The 27,079-nt window shown below is 37.4% G+C and overlaps 4 protein-coding genes and 1 long non-coding RNA gene across 6 annotated transcripts in view; 3 read left to right on the forward strand and 2 right to left on the reverse strand.

The window, feature by feature from the left end:
- The first annotated feature begins 239 nt into the window (after window positions 1-239).
- Window positions 240-8,682, forward strand: cct5 (chaperonin containing TCP1, subunit 5 (epsilon)). Its single transcript, XM_016285429.1, has 11 exons — window positions 240-480; window positions 887-947; window positions 1,026-1,190; window positions 5,025-5,223; window positions 5,311-5,503; window positions 5,596-5,745; window positions 6,569-6,688; window positions 7,113-7,298; window positions 7,418-7,555; window positions 7,658-7,838; window positions 8,425-8,682. Exons 1-11 carry the CDS (start codon window positions 376-378, stop codon window positions 8,550-8,552), a joined length of 1,626 nt encoding a protein of 541 aa, XP_016140915.1. The 5' UTR covers window positions 240-375; the 3' UTR covers window positions 8,553-8,682.
- An 11-nt stretch (window positions 8,683-8,693) lies between these two features.
- Window positions 8,694-11,429, reverse strand: cmbl (carboxymethylenebutenolidase homolog (Pseudomonas)). The gene is made up of 6 exons (XM_016285430.1): window positions 11,345-11,429; window positions 10,052-10,263; window positions 9,868-9,975; window positions 9,637-9,779; window positions 9,439-9,530; window positions 8,694-9,049 (listed from the first exon to the last, which is right to left on the reverse strand). Exons 2-6 carry the CDS (start codon window positions 10,261-10,263, stop codon window positions 8,870-8,872), a joined length of 735 nt encoding a protein of 244 aa, XP_016140916.1. The 5' UTR covers window positions 11,345-11,429; the 3' UTR covers window positions 8,694-8,869.
- Window positions 9,177-24,249, forward strand: LOC107595118 (uncharacterized). Its single transcript, XR_001610232.1, has 3 exons — window positions 9,177-9,187; window positions 11,621-11,625; window positions 24,061-24,249. It is a non-coding gene; the product is annotated as an uncharacterized lncRNA (long non-coding RNA).
- LOC107595115 (kelch-like protein 15) lies at window positions 16,609-25,224 on the reverse strand. 2 transcript variants are annotated; one of them, XM_016285426.1, is made up of 4 exons: window positions 24,967-25,224; window positions 21,888-21,969; window positions 19,590-20,301; window positions 16,609-18,723 (listed from the first exon to the last, which is right to left on the reverse strand). In XM_016285426.1, exons 1-4 carry the CDS (start codon window positions 25,025-25,027, stop codon window positions 17,614-17,616), a joined length of 1,965 nt encoding a protein of 654 aa, XP_016140912.1. In that variant the 5' UTR covers window positions 25,028-25,224; the 3' UTR covers window positions 16,609-17,613. The 2 variants fall into 2 exon arrangements, with proteins under 2 accessions (XP_016140912.1, XP_016140913.1); XM_016285427.1 differs by lacking the exon at window positions 24,967-25,224 and adding an exon at window positions 21,494-21,591 and having other exon boundaries at window positions 21,888-21,965.
- A 721-nt stretch (window positions 25,225-25,945) lies between these two features.
- LOC107595144 (eukaryotic translation initiation factor 2 subunit 3-like) overlaps window positions 25,946-27,079 on the forward strand; it is a 12,238-nt gene continuing 11,104 nt past the window's right edge. The window contains exons 1-2 of the mRNA XM_016285482.1: window positions 25,946-26,027; window positions 26,367-26,435. Coding sequence (XP_016140968.1) covers window positions 26,367-26,435 — 69 coding nt within the window. The 5' untranslated portion in view covers window positions 25,946-26,027. The remainder of the gene's footprint in view (window positions 26,028-26,366; window positions 26,436-27,079) is intronic.

Raw genomic sequence — 27,079 nt, forward strand, 5'->3', positions numbered from 1 at the left:
AGCTCTATGGAATATAAATCTGTGGCTAGGCTTGCGTTGCGTGTTGGAGTTATCGCGAGAGTGGAATAAACCATTTTTATGTTTCAGTTTTAAGGTTTGGGAGAAAGAGATAGGTTTCGTTCTTTTTTTTATTCCTAAACAATTTTCTGAAGTGTTTTAAATTTTTTCTTAACTATCCACTCCACGTTTATCAAAATTTCCCGAAAATGCCGTGGATGTTATATCGCACTCTATTTGGTTTGCTCCGTCCCGCCCCGAGATTCTTCCAGAACCAGCCGGCAGACCCGCGCGGCGAGGTGCACAGCTAGAGGTGCAAACAATCTAGTTTAAAATAATTTTTCATAGCTGTGCATTTCATTGGGGTGGTGATTAAAAATGTCCGCACTCGGGACCCTCGCCTTCGATGAATATGGAAGGCCTTTCATCATAATAAAGGACCAGGACAAGAAATCTCGCTTGACTGGCCTGGAAGCGCTGAAGGTACAAAAGCTAGCGTGCTAACGGGCTCTCTGAGCGTTTGACTGTGCATTATATCATATCTGTAATCCAGAACGGCACAGTCTGTTTCATGTTTTAAATACGTGTTTATTACGATATGCTTATGTAGTCTGACATAGGAACATGTCTTTCTGTAATTGTCTAATGTGATCAGTAATGCACCTCATGCCAACCTGCGGATGGTCCACGTGCTTCCTCTAGCGGTGTAGATTCATGATGCGTAGTCAGGGAGACATGAAACATATTTTTTATATATGCATAAGACAGCTGTAACTGTACTTTGACTTTATTTTTCTACTAATTAACGTATGATTATTTGTCAAGAATCCTGTCAAGAAGTTGGTTGTTTGTGACACGCATATTTTAATGTTAAACCTGCACATTTCAGTCTCACATAATGGCAGCAAAAGCAGTCGCAAACACCCTGAAAACATCACTTGGGCCAAATGGTAAGTCCTCAATTCTGCATGTAGCCTTGCTAGTCCGTTCCTTGCTGTTTTCTTAATGTAACTGATTGTTGTTTACAGGACTTGACAAGATGATGGTGGATAAGGATGGAGAGGTGACTGTGACCAATGATGGTGCGACGATCCTCAGCATGATGGATGTGGACCATCAGATTGCCAAGCTCATGGTAGAACTCTCCAAGTCTCAAGATGATGAAATTGGAGATGGAACTACTGGTGTTGTTGGTGAGTTCACTTCGCCTTAACATCTCCCTCTTCTTCTTATTAAACATATAAACAATTGACTGCACATAGGATGCAGAATTTGGCTTTTTAAATCCATGAACCTCTACATATTCCCCCCTGCATGTTTGTTTAGCAAGTATTCTAATGTGTACATGTATCAGAAGTTTGGACAGAAATTACACAGGGCCTGGCTAAAATGAGGAACATGTATATAAATTATAGTAATGTTTCATGCACACTAAATCAGCATATTAGAACGATTTTCATACTGAAAATTCAGTTATGGCATAACAGGAATAAATGTATTTTTAAAATGTGTTTAAACTGAAAACTGTTCTTTCAAATTGTAATATTTCAGAATATTACAGTTTTTTTCTGTATTTTGGATCAAATAAATGCAACCTTGTCGACAACGAGCAGTCTTTCAAAAGCATTAAAAAATATCTGACCTGGAAACTTTTAACTGTAGTGTATATTGTTTTATTATTGTTTATTTTGATAAGATCATTTAAATATTATTTTTTAAATATGTAGATTCCATGTTCTCTTGGTTGTAAGCTATAGTAGCTAACTTTTTTATATATATTAAAGTACCTCAAATGTACTATATATGACCCTGGAAATTGAGATTTATGCATCATCTGAATAAATAAGTTTTCAATTGATGTATGCTTTGTTAGGATAGGACAATATTTGGCTGAGATACAACTATTTGAAAATCTGGAATCTGAGGGTGCAAAAAAAATCGCCATTAAAGTAGGGATGCACCGATAGGATTTTGTTTGACCGATACTGATTTTAACAAACAACTATTGACCGGTTCCGATACCAGTATTGGTCAGTTGCATAAAGCAGGGCTTTAAAACGAGGGGAAAGATTGGTTCACTCTGAGCAGAATCTGTATTTGAACGTTTCTGTTCCTGCGTTCCTCTGTTAAAACCGGTTTGAGTAGAACACATACCGGTTATTAGCGTAATTTTTTTTTACTTTTTCTTTGCCAATAATAATAAGAATAAAGTACAGCGTTTAATTTACTCAAAAACCAAAAACAAATAATTAAGAGAGTCTTGATCTCCCTTAGTCATAGCCAATACAGCATAATATTTTCTAGATTTACCAAAGACAAATGTATTAAACAAAAGAAAAAACTGTCATCGCAATAAAAACATTAAAGCTGCAGTCCGTAACTTTTTTTGGTTAAAAATGATCCGAAATCAATATTTGAGCAAGTACATAACCAGCCAGTGTTCAAAACTATCGCTTTACTTTAGTCCCATTCACAACGGTTAGCTTATAATAATAATGTTTTCTAATTTGAGTGGTACAGGTAGGGTTTCACAGGAAATTCGAGCATGGCACTGCGTCATTACGTCGCGTCTGTAAACATAAAGAAGTTGTCCCGGCTACTAGGCTATCGCATGTGAGGATCCTGCAGGTGGAGAATCGATTATAGCCTTTTCTCACAGCAGCTGGAATAATTAAATGTAACATTTTGATGGTGGATTGTAATCCAGATGTGTTTTTAAAACGCATGTGAATGAAATTACATTTTATATTCCAGTTTTAAATGTGCATCTGATTACAGATAGCCTGGGATTACAAAGATTTGTATTTTAAAGAAACCAGTTCGAAGGGAGCATAATTTGCTTTTTGTGTTAAAATAATTTCTTAATATGAAATTCGAGTGGTATGGCAATTAGATTAGACTAGACTGTGCAGAAATTTAAATCTACTCGCTTATACACACTATATTCACATAGTCCCATAATGCTGATGTTGTTAACATTAACAATTTGAGAATTAAGTATAACAATAATAATAATAATTAGCACGGTTTGATTTAGGTTAAATCACCATTGGTAGCTCGATTTTATTGTAATGCTTTTTTCATCAGTTGGTCAGAACAAACGTGGCAAACTTGTTACTTGTTCAGATGACACTATATACGGTGAAAATTCTTATTTGGGTCCAAGACGTAGGCTAGAATCTGTTATTGCGAAGTACGGTAAATATCCACACCGGTGCAGTGACTGACTGCCGCACATTCACCTCAAAACATTCGATCGCCGCCGCCGCACAATCCACGCAAGGAAGATAATTCCGCACACAGCTGCAATTGCAGGTTTTCAAACAGAGATGGCAACAAAGAGGCAAAACTTACGGACTGCAGCTTTAAAAAAAAAAATTCAATATATTTAAAAATGTTTCAGCTTGGACAAAAAAAACGCTACTCCTATAAGCGTTTTGAGAGGGGGAAAAACAGCCTAATTTAGTAGGGGGTACGTTGCATTTTATTACATTCAGAAATAATGTAGTCTAAAATAATGGTAAATAAAAGCAAAATAACGAACGAAATTAGGCTATTTTAGTTCCGTTCTCTCCACAACAAATCCTCTAAAGTTGTATTTAGGCTAAATATAAGCGTCAAACCAAAACAAATTAATTTTAAAAGCAAAACTGAAGCCTACCTCTCATTCTGCACGAATCCAAATGTTTCCATATTCGCGAAGTATCTGGATGCTAACCTATTATTTATTATGTAAACTAGGCTTTGTTCTTCACCCTCGCATTATCAACATAAAACACCATCCTTCACATATAGGCTATATCAGCAGTGAGGCGTTGGTCAAACTGAACGGCACAGACTGTACTACGGACTATTTAAATTGAGCAGTGTAACTTTGTTTCTTTAACTATTTTATTTTGATAATGAACAGGCAACAATGTCAAATTAGCAAAACTTTGTATGTGCGTGTGAAGCACTGACGCAATCACTGCTTTGTTTTCCCAACAGTTACTGTTGCCAACGCTGGTTTGTCATACAAATAGAAGCAAAACATAATTCAAAACTTTAAAGCTTTTGCAAAATAAAGAAAACCGCTTTCTGCGGTCTCGTTTTTTTCCCATGAACTTCGGAGCACATTACAATTGTCCAAAACTCGGCACAATTTTTTTTCTTTCGCTTTAATCTGTTAATGATTTAAGTGAAATATATTTTGTGTATAGGCCTATATATTCCTTTTTATGTAGCCTATATAGTTTTATTCTGTTTTCTCCATTCACAGAAACGCTGCTGGTGCGTGATGTGATCTTGTGTGAATCTGTGTTCTACACTGGTTTCAAACAAAAAGCTGCATATTACCTGCCATTAATTTTCACTTAAATGTAGGCCTAATGCTTGGCGGTTCGTGACATATCCTCGGATAAACTCTAATGCCGGTGCATTGCCATTGCTACTTGCCTATGATGAGTTCCCAGCTGAGAGCGGGCATTTCACTCGTTGGATGCGTTAGCGTCATGTTTGCATATGGCCGTACTATGCCGTCTGACAAACTATATTTTATACAGATTTTGTTTTGGCAAGTATTTAATTATTTTGAAAAACATTGGATTATGAAACAGACATGCAACTCGTTGTCTTCATGCAGTTAATTAATAAACCATCGGTATCGGCTATTTCCGATTTGCCGATGGCTTTAAAATAATCAAAAATCGGCCGATACATCAGTGCATCCCTACTTCAAAGTTGTCCAAATGAAGTTCTTAGCAATGCATATTACTAATCAAAAATTAAGTTTTGATATTTACAGTAGAAAATGTGCAAAATATCTTAATGGAACATGATCTTTACTTCATATCATAACGATTTTTTGGCATAAAAGAAAAATCATTTTGACCCATACATCTATTTTTGGCTATTGCTACATACCTGTGCTACTTAAGACTGGTTTTGTGGTCCAGGGTCACATACAGTAGTATGTTTTTTAAGAAAAGTAAGTTTTCTGCTTACCCAGTGTAGCTTTTGTGGTCTAATGTGTTTATTTGGCCCTGTAGTTTTGGCAGGAGCTCTTCTAGAGCAGGCCGAGCAGCTGTTGGACAGAGGCATTCACCCCATCAGGATCACCGATGGTTATGACCAGGCCGCAAAGATTGCCATTGAGCAGCTCGACGAAATTGGTGACAGTTTCCCAGTGGATCCCAACAACACAGAGCCTCTTATTCAGACAGCCATGACCACACTAGGATCCAAAGTGTGAGTGTCTATCTTAGAAGTTTTTTTTTTTTATTAACAGCTAATGGCAATATTTTAAGAAAAATCTTTTTTTTTTTTGGTTTGTAGAATCAACCGGTGCCACAGACAGATGGCAGAGATCGCTGTCAATGCCATCCTGACAGTGGCTGACATGGAGAGGAAGGATGTTGACTTCGAGCTTATCAAAGTTGAAGGAAAAGTCGGTGGTAAACTAGAGGATACTCAGCTCATCAAAGGTGTCATTGTGGACAAAGAGTTCAGTCACCCTCAGATGCCCAAGGTTTGTGTTTACTATTAATATTCACTTCTGGTTGCAAATGCATGGCATGATTATCATATGTAAAGTCTTTGTTAATAAGCATGTACATGCAGGTACTGAAAGACACAAAAATCGCCATCCTCACCTGCCCATTTGAGCCCCCCAAGCCCAAAACCAAGCATAAGCTTGATGTGACCTCAGTGGAGGACTACAAAGCTTTGCAGAAATATGAGAAGGAGAAGTTTGAGGAAATGATCCGACAGGTCTGTATGTTGTATGCTTCTGTTTGCATGCTTTCCTAAGGTAATTTTGGTATTGTTTTAATTAGGGCTGCACGATAAATCGCATGCGATATTTAACACGCATCTTTTCAGAAAGCCTTTCAGATTGAGCAGCTTTAAAGTTTTGAATGATGTTTTGCTTCTATTTGTATGACAAACCAGCGGTTTCAGATTGAGCAGCATTAACTACACAGAGCCGTTGTTCACAGACGAGCTGCGCAAAAAAAATCGTCAGTGAACAACGGCTCTGTGTAGTTAATGCTGCTCAATGTGAAAGCCCGCAGGTGATGGAGATTTACCGCTGATTACAGAACCGGCTTTTCTGACAAGATGTGTGTTAAATATCGCATGCGATTTATCATGCAGCCCTAGTTTTAATTTATTTTATTTAGTATGCATTATTAATTTAATATTGTACATCAAGATGTAGTATGTATTTATGATTTGTATTTCAGAATATTTTTATAAAGTTATAAAATAGAAGGGAACATACCGTATATAAAACAGGAATCTTAACAGAAGTTAGGATCAGTTTTTGTGTGTATTTTAAGAAGATCAAAACCAATGGTTTTCCTTTCTTTTTTTTTTACTAGCAATAATGACATTTTCTCATTTTGCATGACAGCCCCCTTCAGTAAGGAGTTATTTAAAGCTACTTTTTGAATATTGTGGAATAATCAGGCCAGTTTTAATCAGAATTAAATTGCATTAATTTGCATCTTGAGTTTGATTTTTATCACAAATATTTAACACTGATCATGTAATTCTTTTTGTATTTTTTCCTGTTAAAACGCTTCTTCTAAAGGTCAAGGAGAACGGGGCTAATCTTGCCATCTGCCAGTGGGGATTTGATGATGAAGCCAATCACTTACTTCTGCAGAATGAGCTTCCTGCGATCCGCTGGGTCGGTGGACCGGAGATTGAGGTTTGTAAAAACCATACTGCGAAACACTACTGATCAAATGTTTTGGGTCAGAATTTTCTGTACCATACTCCAGTCTTCATTGTCACACGATTCTTCAGAAATCATTCGAAAATGCACATTTGGTGCTCAAGAAGCATTTCTTTCGTTGCTGCATTTTGTAGAAAAATTTACTTTTTTTTTTTTTTTGTCAGAATCCCTTTATTTAATATAATGTTCAAAGAACAGCATTTATTTAAAATAACTCTTATAACACTATAAATGTCTTTGTCACATTTAATCAATTTATTGCATCCTTTCTGAATCAAAGTATTAATTTCTTACAAAAAAAGTACTGACTCCAGATTTTTTTTAATATCATTGTGTATAGCACAGATGGGTTATTGGAAGTATGAACAAACTTGAGATTTTATGTAAACATTTCCAGCTCATCGCCATTGCTACTGGAGGACGTATCGTGCCCCGATTCTGCGAGCTGACCCCAGAGAAGTTGGGCACTGCTGGACTGGTGAAGGAAATCTGCTTTGGGACCACTAAAGACAGAATGCTGGTTATTGAGGAATGCAAGAACTCCAGAGCTGTGACGATCTTCATCCGTGGCGGGAACAAAATGGTTAAGAGTTTTAAGAGCTAAATTGGGATGTTTTTCCCATTCAAGATATTAAATCTGTTTTTGAATCACTGTTACAATGTGTTTGTCATCTCCTTCGCCTATTCATCTGAATCATTTAGATTATTGAAGAGGCTAAGAGAGCTCTCCATGATGCTCTGTGCGTCATCCGTAACCTCGTGAGGGATAACCGCATTGTGTACGGTGGCGGTGCATCAGAGATCTCCTGTGCTCTTGCAGTCAACCTGGCAGCTGATAAGGTATACTATATTTAGAGTCATCTGTACTCCACACGCTCTCAGTCCTGAGGTGCAAGAGATGTTTGTTAGGTCTGTGTTTAAAATGCTCTGCTTCTATTCCAGTGCCCCTCTCTGGAACAGTATGCCATGAGAGCGTTCGCTGATGCTCTGGAGGTCATTCCTATGGCACTAGCCGAGAACAGTGGTTTGAACCCCATTCAAACAATGACAGAGGTCAGAGCCCGACAAGTCCAGGAAAACAACCCTGCACTTGGAATTGATTGCCTACATTTATCAACAAATGGTATGGACTTCTTTATTTTACTTTAGTGATATGAAATTGTAAACGGATGTGTGAATTCAAGAAAAACAGCAGGTAAAGAAATGTATTTTTAGTACTTGTGGAAAGTGGGGGGAAGAAGCTATTTAAAAAAGTTTTATATACACTACAGTTCAAATGTTTAAGATTTTTAAATATTTTAGAAGTCTCTTGTGTGCAGCAAGACTGCATTTATTTGTTCAAAAAACCGTAAAAATTGTAACATTGTGAAATATTATTAGTTTTCTATTTGAAATATATTTTCAAATGTAATTTATTTCTGTGATGACAGCTGAATTTTCTGCCGTCATTACTCCAGTCTTCAGGGTCACATGATCATTCGAATTTGTTGATTTGGTGCTCAAGGAATATTTATTCTCATTATAAATGTTTAAAACAATTGTGCTGCTTACTATTTTTGTGGAAACTATAATACATTTTCTTTCCAAGATTTTTTGATGAACAAGGTTAACTATTTCTGTACCGATGTAAAATTCTTCAGTGTCAATGTTGATCAATTTAATCAGTCTTTGTTGATAATTAGCATTTAATTTGACTTAAATCTTTGCAGACATGAAGCAACAGCATGTGATTGAGACCCTCATTGGAAAGAAACAGCAGATTTCTCTGGCCACTCAAGTAGTCAAGATGATTCTGAAGATTGATGATATCAGGGGCCCCGGCGAGCCTGAAGACTGAGCGTCGTGTAGCTGTGGTGAAATGAACGGTCTCAAGCACTTCTAAAGGAATGTGTCAAACCTTCGTACTGTTATTTATCATTTGATACAGTTCAATGTAGTAACGAAGTGATCATTAAACCTTTGTTTTCAGATTTGATTCTGTTGGTTGTCACTTAATGTTGGAATCTCGAGTAGAGTTCATCCTTCAAAAATACATACACAGAACTGCAAAAGTGTGTTTGAAGTTAATGTCAACACAATGATTGATTTTTATCATTAGACATTGCCATTAGAGAATGTTTAACCTTCACCTCAGTTATTTTAACCCATTGCAGTTTACATGTACTTGTTCAACCAGTTTATCATATCTGTCCTGGCCTCCTTTATATAAAGTTTATCATCTGGATTGACGTCTTCTCTCTTGCGATGGACAAACCCATGTGTCTGCTTTGGGAAGATTTTCACTTGGAAGTCAGCAGTGCACTTTTCCTCCAGTCTTGTCTCTAGTGTAGTAACCTTGGTTAAAAGTAAGAGAACAATAAACATTAACTGATTTATCTGTGCAAATTTTATGGCCCTGATACAAGTTTATTCATGAATACATTTACCCCCATTTATTATTTCTTATCCTTTAGAACTGATATTCAAATAAAAGTATATTCGATTGAATGCTACATTGTATTTGTAATAGGATACTACAAATTCATTTGAAAGAAAACTGATCTGATTATATTTAAATTGAGCTGTTTGGCCTGAAAGTAAAGCATTCGATAGGTGCAAATTAAATAAAGCTTATCCATGTAACATAATCCTTACCGTGGCATTAATAAATCAATAGAATGTGGAAAGAACTATGAAGGAATATGTATGTATATGGAATATATGGTGCTTTGACCTCAGCTTACCTGATCAAGTGGAATGACTGCATCGTTTTCCGCAAAGATAAAGAGGGTTGGGCTCTTGAGATCAAACCTGTCTTCCCGCTCTCTAACAATACCTGTGTAAAATGAGTTTATATGTACAATTTCTTGGATTGCAGAAAGCATCTTGCCACATATTTCCTGTGTCTTTGACTGTTCAAGAAGACACAACAAATGGATTACCATAGACAGAGACGGCAGCTTTGATTTCCTGATACTGAAGAGCAATGTAGTGTGTTGCAACACCACCCCAGCAGAAGCCCACAACACCTATATGCTTCGCACCGCACTGTTCCTTCAGATACTTCAATACAACATCCACTTCCCTGGTTAAACGACAAGATTGTTTAGTCTTTACTTCAAAGCTATGGTCAAGTTCATCAGATAGGAACATTTCGTTTATTGAACTTGTACTTTTTGATGTCTGTTGGCTTTTTGTCCTCAAGCCACTGCTGAAATGTTGACCAGTCGTGAGATGGGCTCCACGGCTCTTTTCCAACAAAGAAATCTGGACATATAGCACTGCAAAAGAATCAATTAAGAACAGGTATATCTGCAACAGTTTTCATATTTTTCACAATAGAAATCAGATATTTACATGTATCCATTGGCTGAGAGCATGTCAGCCATGTATCTGGTGTTTGGCAGCTGCCATCCATAAATGTCTTGAATTACAATAATGGCCTTCTCTGATGCTGGACGCTTCACCACATAAGCTTTAATGTGCTCGATTTGAACTTCCTCTCCAAGACCTCCATATTCAATCTTGTCCCCGATATCACATGGACAGGGCTTTGCTTCATTTGCCATCTGTTCATAAAAAGGAAAGCATAGTGAACTCATTTGATTTAATCCCAATTTTCCAAAAACTGCCTCTTCTTGAAAAATAAATTCAATGAAAATTAATAATAATAATAAGAGTTTGTGACAGTATGTGGGTTATTCCTTATCACAACTGTAAACAGAGGCCAAAAATATTTAATATATAGTTGCAAACAATGAAGAACATACTTTAAAATCTGAAAGGGGATTATAAAGATGCAAATCTTTCATGTTAATGCAAATATTTTTTGTTAAATCTACAATTTTATAATGTCATTCAGTAAGTTACTTATTCAAAACTTTTCACTGGTACAAATAAACACGACACTAGTAGAAAATAATTATTATTAACGTTTTATGAGACGGAATGATCTTAATAATAGCCTACATTATATTTGATACACGAAATATCTAACGTGTATATTATTATACTATACACTTTAGATATTTTGTGCATTAAATATATGCAATGTTATTTCAGGCTGTATTTATTTCGTGAAATCACAAACTGGAATTACCTAGCAAACCAGAACTTTCTGTGAACGCTAGTTATTTTGGTTATAAAATTAAACCCAATAAGCACATAACGTTCTGTATAGGTTCTCCTGACTTTAGCTTGTTATAAAAACGCCCTGTTACGTTCTACAAAAGTTCGTTTTTGGTTACAAAGCAGAGAACGTTTGTAGAATATTATTATGTGGTTCCCGAAAAATAACCGAAGCATGTGCTACCGTTATGGAAACGTTCTGCTGGGTGAACATGAAATCAAAACAGTCTGCACTTTCATTTATAGTCGACGACAACTATCTGTAAAATTCACCAATAACTCTTTTTAGACTCTGCAAGTACAATTTCGGCTAAATTTGATTAAATAGGCTTAAATTGAGATCTGGCACTTGACTGCTCCACATTCTGCAGTCTTTCAAAAGAAGTGTTATGTGAATGAATCACGTGACTCAAACAGCAAACGCGTTCGGTAGAAGTAGCGCGTACTAATAACGCTGCACACCGCATTCTGCATTATAGTCTTTAATCGGTTTGTACTTTGCATTTACGCAAACGCACTTACCGCACCGCTGAAGCTCGGATTTATCTCGCTGTGAGGAAACGAAAAGGCTGAAATCTGACACAGACTGCAGATTTCAATGTTTGTCCCTTTTAGCAACGCCCACCATAAAATTGTCGTAACCCACTCGATGCCATTCATCATGAGTTAGCACAATTATTTTAGTTGAAAGTATATGGATTTATAGTGGTGTGCAGATATGATTTATAGTGTTATTGTAATATTTATCGTCCTATTAGAAATCTTAACATTCTCTGCTATAATAATAATTATTTTAAGTAAAAGTTTTCAAATTAATCACAATTTAAAAAAAATAAAATACATATAGTGTTTGCAGCTATATGTTTTATGTTAGCAGTTATATATGAAATGATATGAACTATACTATAGACATAGGAAGAGCATGTTTTTAGATGCTGTGACTGCTTTTCCTAAGTTAAGTTAACGACTATAAAACACTATTTTAATGGTCCTGATGTTTGACGAATGGATTTCTGCATGCGTAATAAACCCTATGAATAAAACACGAAATAAACGACGGTTTGTCACCAGAGGGCGTGCTGTAACTCATTTGGATTTGAGAAACAGCTCTGGGTAACGTTACAGTTCCAGTACAAAACGTTGTTTTCTGTCTACACACGTAAACAAGTCTACACTAATCGCATTTTCTGTGCATCTCTCTGGCTGAAATTGAGCTATGCAGACATTTTGTTTGAGGTTTTACAGAAGCCCTATGACAAAACACTAAAGAATTGTTTTGTGGTCCAAAGACTAAAGGTCAGCCTTCTGGGACTAAAAATATGATACCTGGTAAAGTACAAGTCAAATTCAGTGCAGAACCGAGGTATACAAAAAATAAAAGAGAGAGAGAAAATATATAAATTTGTTTACTAGAAAAGTCCAAGACGTCAAAATTCAGTTCATTTGAAACTGGGGTGGAAAAAGTTCCCATTAAGTTGTGAAGACATTGAGATGATTTGTATGAAAACTTGTTTCTTTCCACCACAGTTTAAAAATATTTTAAATAAATAATTTTTAAAAATTCTAAGACATAAAGTCACACATAAGACATCTAGCTGCAGTAGAGATATGAAATTACATTGTGATTTAAAGTCACAATTGGGAGATCTGATTGAAATCATGAGGAAATAATTAATTGCCATTAATTACCTTTTATTACTCAGAGGCAGAAGTGGATTTCATAGTATCGCAATGATGAATAGGCCAAAAAAAAACTCACAAGGACATTATTAAAGCAACTCTTATTTACAAAATATAGCTGGAAAGATGAATATTTAGGATTAAATGTAAAGTGTGGAATTGTATTTCTTATTGGAAGAAAGAAAATTTCACATGAGGCTTAAAGGCACAATATGTAATTTTCGCCGCTAGAAGGCGCGTATTCAAAATAAACAAAGAGACAAAGGCGTAGTTTGATGACGCCGTGACTGAGTGTGGAATCATGGGAGTTGTGGTCTTCTTCCCCACAGCCGAAGCAATCCGAGGGGACCCTGGCAGAAATCATGTTCATGGATGAGCTAATGATTTATTAACGTAGTAGAATGAAGCAGGGTGAGGCTGAAAGCCGTCGAAGCGAAACGAGGCCGCTAAACGTGCGTGACACTCGGCTTGAAAGCAGCGGAGCTTTTATTATGCCACAGTCGACTAGATATGCAGTAGATATAGATATATCCATACTAGATACGTTTAAAAGTTCTGTTATAATGCTACTCTGTGCGGTCGTCACCGGTCTATTAAAACGCATAACATATTAAAGCGTCTTTGGTGTTTCCATGTTTTCTACAAAACAAAACCGGAAATCGAGGGGTTATGACGTCATTGGCAGTAGGGATGGGCGCATCGATCCTTAAGTATCTAAAATTTCACATCCACAAATGCAAATATTCAAACTCTAGACCTCTCTTCTTTGTTTTTATAAAAGATTTTGAGCAATACCTTTCATTAATCCAGTTGTCTAAGAACAAAAAAGCCTTAAAAACTTTATCTATCTGTAACTCTTTTCCTATCTTTAATGACATGTAAATCTAAATTTGATTCTTTCAGTTTGTAATGTATTAACAACCCCCTTTTTCTTTTTTTTCCCTGTTCTTTTTCTTTCTTTTTTGTTATTATTGTTTATCTTTTTTATGTTAATGGTTGTATTATTCTATGTGTACTATTCTTGATTTTTGAGCATTAATAAAAAATAAAAAAAAATAAAAAAGATCCTTAAGTATCTTTTATTTTTTTTTATTGCAATTGAAAAAATAACAACAGTTAGGAAATAACATGGGGCTAACGGACATCATCACATGAAGTTAGACAAGTTACACAAATTAACAGAATATACCAATGATAAGAAGAAGAAAAAAAAGAGAGAAAGGAAAGTCTTTTAAAGATAGCTTACAATAGACTCAAGAATATTACAAGTTTTTGAAGCCTTTGAGTTCAAAGGATTTGACATATTCTTAAAATAAGTAAAAAGGGACTTTATGTCAGATGAAAACATTCTAAAGTTAGGTTTGCAATGAATGGTTCTGGCTTTATGAAGGTGAAATTTACCCAGAAGACAAAGCAATAAAACAATATGTTCCAGATTAATGTCTTTGGATTGAAAATCTGACAAAAAAAATGATAGATTCTGTTATTTCTATCATTTTGTTACAGCAGGAAAAAATTAACATGGTAACTTCTGACCAAAAAGACTTGGTGAATGGGCAAATGATAAAACATATGTAGAATAGATTCTTCATCAGTATTGCAAAATGAACACATTGAGGATATATTCTCAGAGAATCTGCTCAAAAATAAATTACAAGGGTAGTATCTATGAGCAATTTTGAAATGGAGTTCTTTCATTTTACTTGGGATAAATAGCCTGTGAGGAAAGGTCCATACGTTTTTTAATTCAGAGTTCGGATGATCCTTAAGTATCGATACTTTCGATGCTGATGTTGTATCGATCCTCACATAAAAATATCGATTCTAAAGTGCATTTTTTTAAACATTAATTTTATTTACTTATCAAGAAATTCGGTGCATAAAATAAGCTTCTAAGTGGAAAAATAGACTATATTAGCTATTAATTGTGTTGGATAGAACTATTTCTCCTGCTCATCGGAACACGCGCAAATGCTGAAAGACAGAACCAATCAATCACAGACAGCGTTCGCTGCGGACGCATGGCTCACAGTGCTTGCTCAAATAGGGCTGCGTTTCCCAAAAGCATCAGAAGCGTAAGTAGATCTTAAGAAACCATTGCCACATTATTACATTACATTACATTGTTACTATATATATAATTAATTCTGAAAAATGCATCACGGTTTCCACACAAATATGAAGCAGCAATAATAATAAATGTTTCTTGAGCAGCAAATATTAGAATTATTTCTGAAGATCATGTGACACTGAAGACTGGAGTAATGATGCTGAAAATGTAGCTTTGATTAGATACATTTTAAATTACATTTTAAAATATATTAAAATAGTTCAATATGCTGAAGTTTCACCTTTAGGGGTACAACAGCCTGGCAGCCTTTAACAAAAGTTAACCATGGTTTTATTACAGTAACCACAGTTTACCACAGTATTTGTAGCAAAACTGCAGTAACCACAAATTTACCAAGATAATAATAATAATAATACATTTTAGTACTTATGTAACACCATGTTAATTTTCACCTTTGTAACTTATCTACCCTTAAAACATGCATACTTGTATGGTACTAATATGCTCACTTTTAGGGGTATAGTTGCACCTTTGAGGTTACTGCCCCATTAAAGGGCTAAAATATATAATTATAGTATATTTTATTTCTAAAAGTGTAAACAAAAAAGGCCTATGAAATGTTAAAAAAATATGGCTTTAAAATCTAATATTAAGTGAGTATAATTACTGATTATATATTCTTTTAATAATTGAAAAGACGATACTGGGCTTGAAAATATCGGTATCGGCTCGAAAATAAAATGAGGTATCGCCCATCCCTAATTGGCAGGCGACACAATGACACTATAGACACGGTCCGTGTCACTAGTTAAAATTGCTTATTTCTCTGGATTTAAACATTCTCTGAAACATTTGGGATAATGTAAGTATACAAGTCAGCAAAATATATAACACTGTTCTAGTGGTTTTGGGATATTTTAATTAAAAAAATCTTACATATTGTGTCTTGAATTCTGCAAAGTTTATGTGGTTATAATTCATTTCAAAAGACGACTTCAAAAGTACCAAGACATTAGGCCCCATGACCAAAAACACCCACAAGGCAACTTTCCACACTTTTTTCCCCTTTTTTACACATTTGGCAGACAATTTTATCTAACGTGACTTATGTTGCATTAAATGTACACATTTTTATCAGCTCATACATTCACTGGGAATTGAACTCACAACCTTGGCATTGCTATCAGCATGCTTTTACTCTGAGCTACAGGAATGCATTTTCCCCAATATAGCACCATGTTGCTCTTCTGTCAGACATGGCGACAAGCTGGAGAACAGGCTTAGAGTCACAGCACCCGTCCCGTTCCGTCACGCTGGTGGATCCTCTTACAGGGATAAACCCACAGGATAAGATGCTGATATCTAAAGAAGACAGAGGCTCAAATACACGCTAAACCCCAAAACAGCAGCACAGCAGGTGCTTGTATTCAATTAGAAACCCCAGAGAGCTGGACAGTATGAACATTTATTTCTGGAAATGAATTACAAAGTCTTCAAATACCAGTGAACCAGCAGATTTTGGTAAACAAGTTCGCAAATCTGTTTATATTCCTCTCAAGAACAAGATACAGGGCTATGGATGATTATTATTATTATTATAGTGGAATAATTGTCTGTCATTCTGCTAAAGGATAACAAGACAAGGTTAAAATCTACCACTGTGAATGATTATTACATCTTGAGCCTTACAGACCACAGTCTGGCATCTATATGTACATGAATTTTGGATGAGAAATGTCACATGAAACAGACAAAAGCTCAAAGTTTGTGTTTGAGGAAGTACGAACCAACCAGGAACCAACCAGAACACATAGCATCACATGTGAAGTCCATAACAGGAAATTACATAGTGCCAAAAACCTTCAAGATTATCTTGAAGGCATAGTTCACCCAAAAATGAAGATTCAGACACACCCTTGCGTCATTCCAAATGCAGAACAGAAAAGACAATGTGTTTATCCATACACTGAAAGTCAATGGGGTCCAAAACAACTTTTGTTTGGACCCCATTGACTATCATTGCACAGATAAACAAAAACATACATTTTTAAAATATCTTCACTCAATCTGGCTTGGAACGAAATAAGGGTGAGAAATTGATGAATAATGGGTGTACTATCCCTTTAACCACAACTGATTTTAATACAGAGTGGATGCCTAAACTTACAGAACTGCTGTTAGTGTTTCATTAGACATTAAACACAATATGCATATGTGCTTTAGCCCTTTGCTGGTAAAACAAAAAGAGTGACACACACAAACACGCACACACACAGAGAGAGAAAGCAGTTCATTACATTACACAGATTGGATCAAGGCAAGGCTTTGCCATTTTAATAAATAAGTTGAAAATAAGCATAAGCACAACTAATAAAGGTTGGAGAAGTAGGAACTACGCGTCCCCTAATCTCTGCCGTCCCCTTTTCTCTCTTTGCAGTCAGCAGTGGAGGACTGGTGTTATTGTAGAGCAGTAATATACGCCCTTATACGAGTGCAATGCTTGTCAACATCATCGTCAAGATTACAATCATTACAGTCATTATCCACTACAACATCACTAGTATCAGCACAAATGCATTCTTAGATTAGTAAATGTCAAAGAAAAAAGGGTCAGGGAAGTTTGTAACTTTTTTCATGAGTTCCTCTACTTCATTTAGTCTCCATTTCATTTTCTAACCGCTCCTAGACACAGCAGACTACTTGTTGTGGAAATACGCACGCATAAAACATGACTTCTTGTGAAGAGAATGAAGGGATATAGAAGAACGTCACACATAGAAGACAATGTGGTGAAACATGAAGAGTATTATGTGCTCTACAGGATGATTACAGTGCAATGAGTCAGACTTATGAGCAAAAAGGTTGTCTGTATTCGTTTTTACGGATCAAATAACAAACCTTCCTTCTACAATGAAAGCCTAAAAAGGAGTTTTCTTCTTAAATAAGCACTGGCCTACAGTTTAAAAGCTTCAACAGTATTAGTATTACTTGTCACACCTGTAAACGTTTGTCTCCTAAACTGTCCAGAAGTTACAAAGACTCAGCTGCAGCGTCTCACGTGTTCCAGAACGTATTCTGGGAAGTGCAAACTACACACTTGCAGTCCATCCAGTTTGCAAGGCATCCTGGGATACTCGTCCTCTTTCCATTTGTTCTCCTCTGGGTCAAATGAGAGGATAGAGTCGCTGTAATGACCGTTGTAGCAAAGTCCTCCAAGCACCATGATCTGTTCGTCCAACACTGCCACTCCGTGTCCGCTGCGTCCTATAGGCATAGAGGCCAAAATAGTCCACTCGTCAGTCTCTGGGTCGTACACTTCCGTCGAAGGGCAGCCCTGGGACTCGAAAGAGGCACGCAGTATCACACATACCCCGCCGAACACGTACAGCTTCCCATTGTGGGAGATCATCTTATGGAAGCAACGAGCGTAGTTCATTTTTGACTTGTTCTCCCAGCAGTTGGTGAGGATAGGCGTTCGCCGCATACGGTGTTCGGACGTTCCCTCCCGTCCCGGGTCAAAAACGCATACTTGTTTTGAGGTGGAAGAGGAGGTGATGCCGCCAGTGATATACAACTTCCCGTTGAGCACGGTTCCTTCGTGGCCGTACTTGTTTACAGGGTACGGGTCTACAAACTCCCACTTGTCCTCAACAATGTCATAACGCTCCGTAGAATAGAACGTCTCATCGCGAGTGCGGCCGGCGACGGCGTAAATATACTTCCCGATGACGCCAACTGCAAACTCTGATCTGGGAACGGACATGTCGGCCATGCGTAGCCAGGAGTTCTGTCTGGAATCGTAGCGGTAGACCTTAGAAGAAGCGTGGAATTCTCCATCTGGGCCTAGTTCTTCACCACCCAACAGGAAAGCGAAGTTGTTGACGATGGCCAGGCAATCGGGCCGGAGCGGCACCTGAGGGCCTTCTAGTTCCCACCACACCTTGGGCCGGTGCAGGAGGAGGATCTTGCTGTTGACCATGCTGTGGCCAATCATTCCACGGAATACAGCAGTCTGGGGTCTCACGGATCTGATGCGGTTGGACTTGGTTTCCGCCAGCGGTTGTTCATTCACTTGATGGAAGTAGCTGAGTGCCTGGTCTACTTCTAGTCTCAGTTGGCGGGAATAACGGTAGAACTCTGATGTCTTCACCTGTGCAAGCAGAAAGAAACAGATAAAGGTCAATGACATGACACTTTATAAATACACTACCATTTTTTATATATATTTGGGGTTGGTAAAACGTTTTTCTGAAAGACGTCTCTTATGCTCGTCAACGCTGCATTTAATTTATCAAAAATGCAGTAAAAACAGTAATATTGTGACAGTATTACAATTTAAAATAACTGTTTTCTATTTTAATTTAATTTATTTATTCCTGTGATGGCAAAGCTGAATTTTCAGCAGCCATTATTTCAGTGAGCATGATCCTTCAGAAATCATTCACATATGTTGATTTGGTGCTCAGGAAACATTTAAAATGCTTATTATTCGAAAAACTTCTGTTTGCCAAACAAAAATTATTGCAGAAAAAAATTAATTATATCATAGAGAGGACCCCGGCAGATCCTCATGACTGGGTCATATAATATGTTTCTTAAAGGGATAGTTCACCTGAAAATGAAAATTCTGTCATTAATTTCTCACCCTTATGTCATTCCAAACCCCTAAGACCTTTGTTCGTCTTTGGAACACAAATAAAGTAATTTTTGATGAAATCCGAGAGCTTTCTGACCCTGCATAGACGGCAAAGGAACTACCACGTTCAAGGCCCCTAAAGGTAGTAAAGTACATTGTTAAAATAGTCCAGAAGAACTAGAAGAATCGTTTTTACTTTAGTGGTTAGACTACTATTTTTCTTGAAAATAGTATAAATGTTTTCAGAAAACCACATGTAATCAACACAAATGCAAAGACTTGGCAAACATTTAAAACCAGATTTTTTAATGATTTCTCTTTTTCTGTTGTGTACTCTCTTATCTGTCAGTGACACATAAGGAACAAGGAAGCACTTTTACCTTTTCAAAGACATTGGCAGGAGTCATGAGGCAAAAGCGCAGGTTCTGCACGACCGCATCCGTATGTCTCCAGCGCCGCCGGTCATGTCTCAGCCAGGCCTGCACCGCCTCGTACAGCTCAATTTCCGGAAATCGACTCAGCTGGTCACTATCCAGATATGCCATCAACTTCTCCAAACTCAGATAAGATAGGAAGTCTGGTCGTGTCATCAAGGGCACAAAGTTCTCCAGCAGAAACGCATCAAGCTGGTCCTGTACGCCTTCCACGCCGACACTAAAGTCTTCCAGCAAGCGCATGACCTCAGCACAGTTCTCCAAGCAGATCTTGGCCAGCAGGAAGGAGCAACAGAACTCTACAGCCTCGGTGAGTTGCACGTACATGGCAGCCTGCAGGATCTCCTGCACCGTGAGCATGCTCAACTCCAAAGAACCGTAGTACATGAAGCGAAGGACGTGACCAAACCCGGCTGCCGTCAACCCCTTCATGTGAATCTTATCCTGGTCACGTTCCCGCATATCGGCCGTGAACATGACCCGGAAATAGTCGCTTTGCGTTGCTAACAGAGCCTTGTGTGCCTGGAAGTGGTGCTCCTCGATGAGCAGAGTGACATCGAGCAGCAGTCGCTCCTCATACAAGGCTCTGAAGCCCGACGACACGCTGCCGTCATGCCCTTGGGAAAGGTACACCTCCACATCCCCCGCCATTAGGCACCTGCAGAGACACAAATGCTCTTATAAATGATGTGTCAAGACGAGTCGATATGTTCCAATTCAGCTGGTCATCTCTGCAAGGTTGGAAAGACAATAACTATGATGGAGAGACAGACATTTTACAGCTTTCTCTCAGGTATCTGATAGAAATAAGACTTATTTGTCTCATCTTGGAGGATGGTAAAAGCCTCTTAAAGGGACAGTTCACCCAAAAATGAAAACTTATTTTGAAACACAAAAGAAGCTATTTTGAAAAATTTGTCCACAAAATGAAAATTAGTGGGGTCCACATTAATGTTATTTGATAGACAAAAACTAGTAAGTCATCAAATAAAAATGAGTCAAACACCATTTAAAAGTTTAGGTTCAGTTAGCCTCTCTCATCTTTTTAAGTGGGAGAACTTGCACAATTGGTGGCTGACTAAATACTTTTTTGCCCCACTGTACATGTTACAAAAGATTTTTATTTCAAACAAATGCTGTTCTTTTGAAATTTCTATTTATCATAAAATCCTAAAAAAAAAAATGGATCTCTGTTTCCACCAAAATATAAAGCAGCACAACTGTTTATAACATTGATAATAATAAGAAATGCTTCTTGAGCACCAAATCAGCAAATTAGAATGATTTCTGAAGGATCAAGTGACACTGAAAACCACAGTAATGGCTGCTGATAATTCAGATTTGCAATTACAGGAATAAAATACATTTTAAAATATATATTCTTTTAAACTGTAATTGTAATAAAAAAAAATTATTGTAATATTTCACAATATTACTGTTTTTACTGTAATTTAGATCAAATAAGCTTTGGTGAGCATAAGGGATTTCTTTCAAAAACAACAACAGCAAAAATCATACCGACCCCAAACTGTAGCATAAATTATGAGGAGATTTTCATTTTGGGGTGAACAATTGCTTTAAAACAAGATACAATTAAGCATAATTACATGATCATTGAACTAAACAGCATCTCCTCAAGCTCTTTATCAACCAAATCGTGTGAACTATTTGTATTTTAGTGAATAATAGTTGGTGAAAAACATGCCAGATTTAATAAAGCCTCTGGAAGGACTTCAAGAACTTTCACACCTCAGCACTTCAGTTTCTGCTACTGAAAGCCAAACTCTATCTCAAAGCTCCCCCACACACACTCCCCCTCTACTGCACACATACACACCCAGCACACTCACCTCTGATTGGCCACGGGCATGTCACAGGGGGGTGTCCGAGCCAATCAGAGGACAGTACCTCTTGTGTCCGTAGGAAATTAAATTCTGAAGATATTCACCTAAATGACAAATCGAACAAGCCCCAATCATTAAAATAACGTGAAAATTACCAACAGACTAAAATACTAAAGATGTACCAACATTTCAATATTCCACTGTGTGCAAACAGGAAACAACTACTTATAAATGGAGGCAGAATTTGATAGACTATTTTGACAAAAATATATCCTGGCTTGCATATTGAAACTACAACATATTTGTGCACAGAGGCTGTAATTTTTTCATATAAAATTGAGATGAAAAGCAGGTTATGTGGCTTGTAGAAAAGTAGAGGGTGATGATTTTCTGATATTACCTTTTAGAGGCCTCCTGGCCAACTGTCGGCTTCACTGCGCTGAAGGGACGTTCACATTTCCTCTGCTTATATTTGCCCTGCTCTAAAAAGAGATGACATCCACATGCTGATAAATAGACAGGTATTCTTTCATTTCTGTGTTATTATTATGTAATTTCACACTTGAAAATGTTCTGCTAAAGAGTTAAAGAACATATCAAATGTTACTCATTCAGAAAACACAGAGCAACATCTGATATGGTGTATAACAAATGTTTGGCCTTTTTTTAGTGCAAGTCTGAACAAGTGCATATATATGAGGGATACTTTGTTGTACAGACATTTTGAGATTGTCACATATATTCATTTTCACAAAGTCTGCTGCTACAGTGTTTTTAGATCTATTTGTCAGATGTTACTAAGTAACAAGTTACTGAAGTATAATTACAAGAATTTCATAAGTGTCAAAGGCTTTTATTGACAATTACAATAAGTTTATGCAAAGACTCCGTGTTTGTTTTTGTTTTTTTGCCGTGTTGGCCCTTCTTTTTCAAGACCTCTGCAATTCGCCCTGGCATGCTGTCAATCAACTTCTTTGCCACATCCTGACTGATGGCAGCTCATTCTTGCATAATCAATGCTTGGAGTTTGTCAGAATTTGTGGGTTTTTGTTTGTCCACATGCCTCTTGAGGATTGACCACAAGATCTTAATGGGATTAAAGTCTGGGGAGTTTCCTGGCCATGGACCCAAAATTTCGATGTTTTGTTCCCCGAGCCACTTAGTTATCACTTTTGCCTTATGGCAAGTTTTCTCCAGCATGCTGGAAAAGGCATTGTTCATCATCAAACTGTTCATGGACGGTTGGGAGAAGTTGCTCTCGGTGGATGTTTTTGTACCATTCTTTATTCATGGCTGTGTTCTTAGGCAAAATTGTGATTGAGCCCACTCCCTTGGCTGAGAAGCAACCCCACACATGAATGGTCTCAGGATGCTTTACTGTTGGCATGACACAGGACTGATGGTAGCGCTCACCTTTTCTGCTCCGGACAAGCTTTATTCCGGATGCCCCAAACAATCAGAAAGGGGAATCATCAGAGAAAATTACTTTACCCCAGTCTTCAGCAATCCAATCCCTGTACCTTTTGGAGAATATCAGTCTGTCCCTGATGTTTTTCCTGGAGAGAAGTGGGTTCTTTGCTGCCCTTCTTGACACCAGGCCATCCTCCAAAAGTCTTGGCCTTACTGTGCGTGCAGATGCACTCTCACCTGCCTGCTGCCATTCCTGAACAAGCTCTGCACTGCTGGTGCCCTGATCCCACAGCTGAATCTACTTTAGGAGACGGTCCTGTCACTTACTGGACTTTCTTGGGTGCACTGAAGCCTTCTTCACAGCAATTGAACCTCTCTCCTTGAAGTTCTCGATGATCCGGTAAATTATTGATTTAGGTGCAATCTTACTAGCAGCATTATTTATCCTTGCTAGGTAACCATAGTTAACAGAGGAAGAACAATGATTTCAAGCACCACCCTCCTTTTAAAGCTTCCAGTCTGTTATTCTAACTCAATCAGCGTGATCTCTAGCCTTGTCCTCGTCAACACTCTCTCCTGTGTTAATGAGAGAATCACTGACATGATGTCAGCTGGTCCTTTTGTGGCAGGGCTGCAATACAGTAGAAATGGTTTTGGGATTAAGTTAATTTTCATGGCGAAGAGGGACTTTGCAATTAATTGCAATTCATCTGATCACTCTTCACAACATTCTGGAGTATATGCAAATTGCCATCATAAAAACTGAGACAGCAGACTTTGTGAAAATTTATATTTGTGTCATTCTCAAAACTTTAGGCCACGGCTGTACATAAGACAGTATAAGAGCTACATTCACAAACAGTAGACAGATCAGACAAAAGAAAACAAATAGACTATTCAAATCAAACTGCATCCATTTGACCACAAAACCTGGATTTTCCCAGAAATATTTCCTGTCATAGGCTATTTCATTTCGTTTTACAAATAAAGTATGATTATAAACTCACTACCGTTCAAAAACACGAAATCAGTACAATTTTATTTAAAAGAAATTAATACTTTTATTGAGAAAGGAAACAAAAATATTGATCAAAAGTGACAGTAAAAATGTGTATGTTACAAAATATGTAGGCCTGTATTTCAAATAAATGGTGTTTTTTTAGCTTTCTATTCATCAAAGAATCCTGGAGAAATATGTATCATGGCTTCTTCCACAAACATATATTAATCAGCACAATGGTTTTCAATACTGATAATAAGAATTGTTCTTGAGCGAATCAGCATATCAAAATGATATCTGAAGGGTCATGTGACACTGAAGACTGGGGTAATGATGCTTAAAATTCAGCTTTGTATCAAAAGAATAAATTACATTTAAAAAATATTAAAACAGAAAACATTTATTTTTTATTCACAATAATACAGTTTTACTGTATTTTTGATCAAATGAATGCAGCTTTGTATTGACCGACACTGTGGTAAACTTCTGTGGTGACTAATAAGTTGTTCATAGAAATGTTTGTCCTCCAATTAAATAATAAACGTTTAACCGTGACCATTACTCAATGGCAATGTGTCTGCTTTAGCGGTGTTCAACCTTACATTAGACTCAACTTGGTTTCAAAATCCTCTAAACGTCTATGACCTCATGTTCAGACCCTCAGTAAGCAAGACACAAAAACAAGCAAGAAACGCCCGTATTATGGGCTTCTTAATGACATGTTTTGATTTCGCAGTTGTTGCTATTGTTTAGTTTCTAAAATCTTTAATAACTATCTGCAAGCAACTGGACAGAAACACCGGCGGTGGCTTGAACCCTAATGAGAAGTCTATCTAGACAGCATTTATAGTCACTTAATCCTAACGCGAATATGACGCCTAAACATGCAGTCTACCTAGGGAGCTCAATATGAGAGACAGTCAGTAATTACCGCTGACACGTCCCAAAGAATGTCAGCCCACTACATATGTAACAATTGTGCCGTTTCTGTAACAATGAGTTCAAATGAGTGCGTTATTAAGCAGAACAACGCTGTGTGGGAAATGAAACGATTCCAGTAGGGTTTTACCTCGGCGCTGCGACTCCACGCAACCCCGCTTCGACCAGGGAGCCCGAGGTCCTTCGGACATGGAGTGCTGGTGTTAGACAACGACCAGAGAAATTAAATATGACATCTCATTATCGACGGAGGTATGTTGCCCACTGGCGTCTTTAGGTGAGAATAAACCAGTGTTATTTGGACTGAATGGCTAAATGTTGTTTGTCGGTAGCCTCCACAGCGATCGTAGACGCCATATTATTGTCTGCACTGACGTCATTTCCCGAACATTTGTCGGTCGAACGGAAATGCTGGAGTTTGTGTGTCAATATTCTCTGCCTACTGTACATGTACAAAATGTTTTAGTTCACTGTCACAGATGCGAAAATTACTTAGAGCACATAAGTCGTGGTATATGTTATGATTTAACTTTTACTTTCCTTATGAATCCTTATGAACATAGAAACCTCCTGTTTCATATTATATTATATGTCTCTCAGGGACATGCAAAGAATATTCTTCTACTCTTTCTACAGCTAACCTAGTCATATTAATAGCTTATTCTGTTTTTGATGTCTGTGATTCAATGCAGGCTTTAAACTACTTTTCCCTTCACTTTATTGGTACTTTATTGATCCCTCAAGGGCAATTATGTTGCAAATTGCAAAAACAGATCAACACTGTATGGTGGAGAGTATGGTGTTACACATATTACAATAAATGCAGAGAGAGAAAAATAAAAACTATTCACAAGAGGTAAGTTTGCGCTGTCCACATTAAAGTTTTTTAATTAGTTTCAGAATGAATAGTTGACTTTGATATCTGTCAGCATGGGATCATCAAAAGAATATGTTTAGGCTAATTACAGTGATATGTTTCTTTATGAGGTAGGCCATAAAACTTATGATAATATTAAATTGATTTAGATAGATAGATAGATAGATAGATAGATAGATAGATAGATAGATAGATAGATAGATGGTGATTTAAAAACTACAAAACGTGTGACGTCATAACCATAAGACGGACCCTGGTTTTATCTTCGTCAATCCAACGTGTGTTCAAGTTTGTAGACGTTAATAATATATCAGGTAAATTATGCTGCTGGTTATGTTGGTGTTTTAAGTTTATGTTAATTATAATATAGGATGCATTTTCCGGTCTGTCCTCTCCGTCTTGGGGTTTACTGGGTTTTCTAGAAACTGATTACATCATCCCATGCCTTCAGGACGCCGGTAGATATATGAGTTTATAATTATCTATTTTGTTTTATGCCGTGTAATAGTGAAACGTAGAACACTATCTATATGTATATGTCAAGCACTTCAAAATAATTTAACGGGATATGCTTTAATGCCACACATGTATTTGTAAAAAAAAAAAACTGACAGGCGTTCGCTTGGTCATACGTCCATTCCTTTTCTAACAAGATGGCGGGCGACGAGTCTGGAACAACGTTGGGTCAGCCTCATCTTTCTAAACAAGACCTCAGTACATTAGTAGGTTTTCATCTTTTGTTCGTATTTGTAGTATAACATGTTGTAAAAGTACTAGCTGTATCGACATTTCGAGTTAAGTGGTTTACTCCGTGATGATAGCAGGCGTGCTTGTTAGCTGTACCGGTCCAAGCTCACCACATGATTCATTCGGGGATTGAGAAGGACCCTGTGTAGAAATTATGTGAAAGTGTTGTGAAACCCAAATGTTATTGTGTTTAATATAGTTCCAGTCATGTGCTTCTTTGTTTAGGTACTAATCTTGCATATTTCTAATAAAATTAATTATGTACGTCTGACGTTAAATGTAATGTACTCGACAGTTAATGTTCCCTTATGGCAAGCCATTTAAAAGGGGTCATATGATGCAATTTCAAGTTTTCCTTTCTCTTTGGAGTGTTACAAGCTGTTCGTCCATACACTTAACCACTGATTTCTAGTCGTGTCCTCTTTTTGCAAGGCCAAACAAAGTAGTTTCACTTTCACAACGAAACACAGCGTCACACACGGCGGGCTAGAGTGAGCGGAGGCCAGAGGCCTTGAGTGAGCGGCGGCGGGCGGGCTTGAGTGAGCGGAGGCCGGTGGGCTTGAGAACGGTGCGGCCGGCAGATTCGACGAAGGAGCTACCGGCGGGGGGGCGGGGACCA

The sequence above is a fragment of the Sinocyclocheilus grahami genome, unplaced genomic scaffold, assembly GCF_001515645.1.
Source record: "Sinocyclocheilus grahami isolate Dianchi unplaced genomic scaffold, SAMN03320097.WGS_v1.1 scaffold197.1, whole genome shotgun sequence".
Classification (NCBI taxonomy): Eukaryota; Metazoa; Chordata; class Actinopteri; order Cypriniformes; family Cyprinidae; genus Sinocyclocheilus; species Sinocyclocheilus grahami.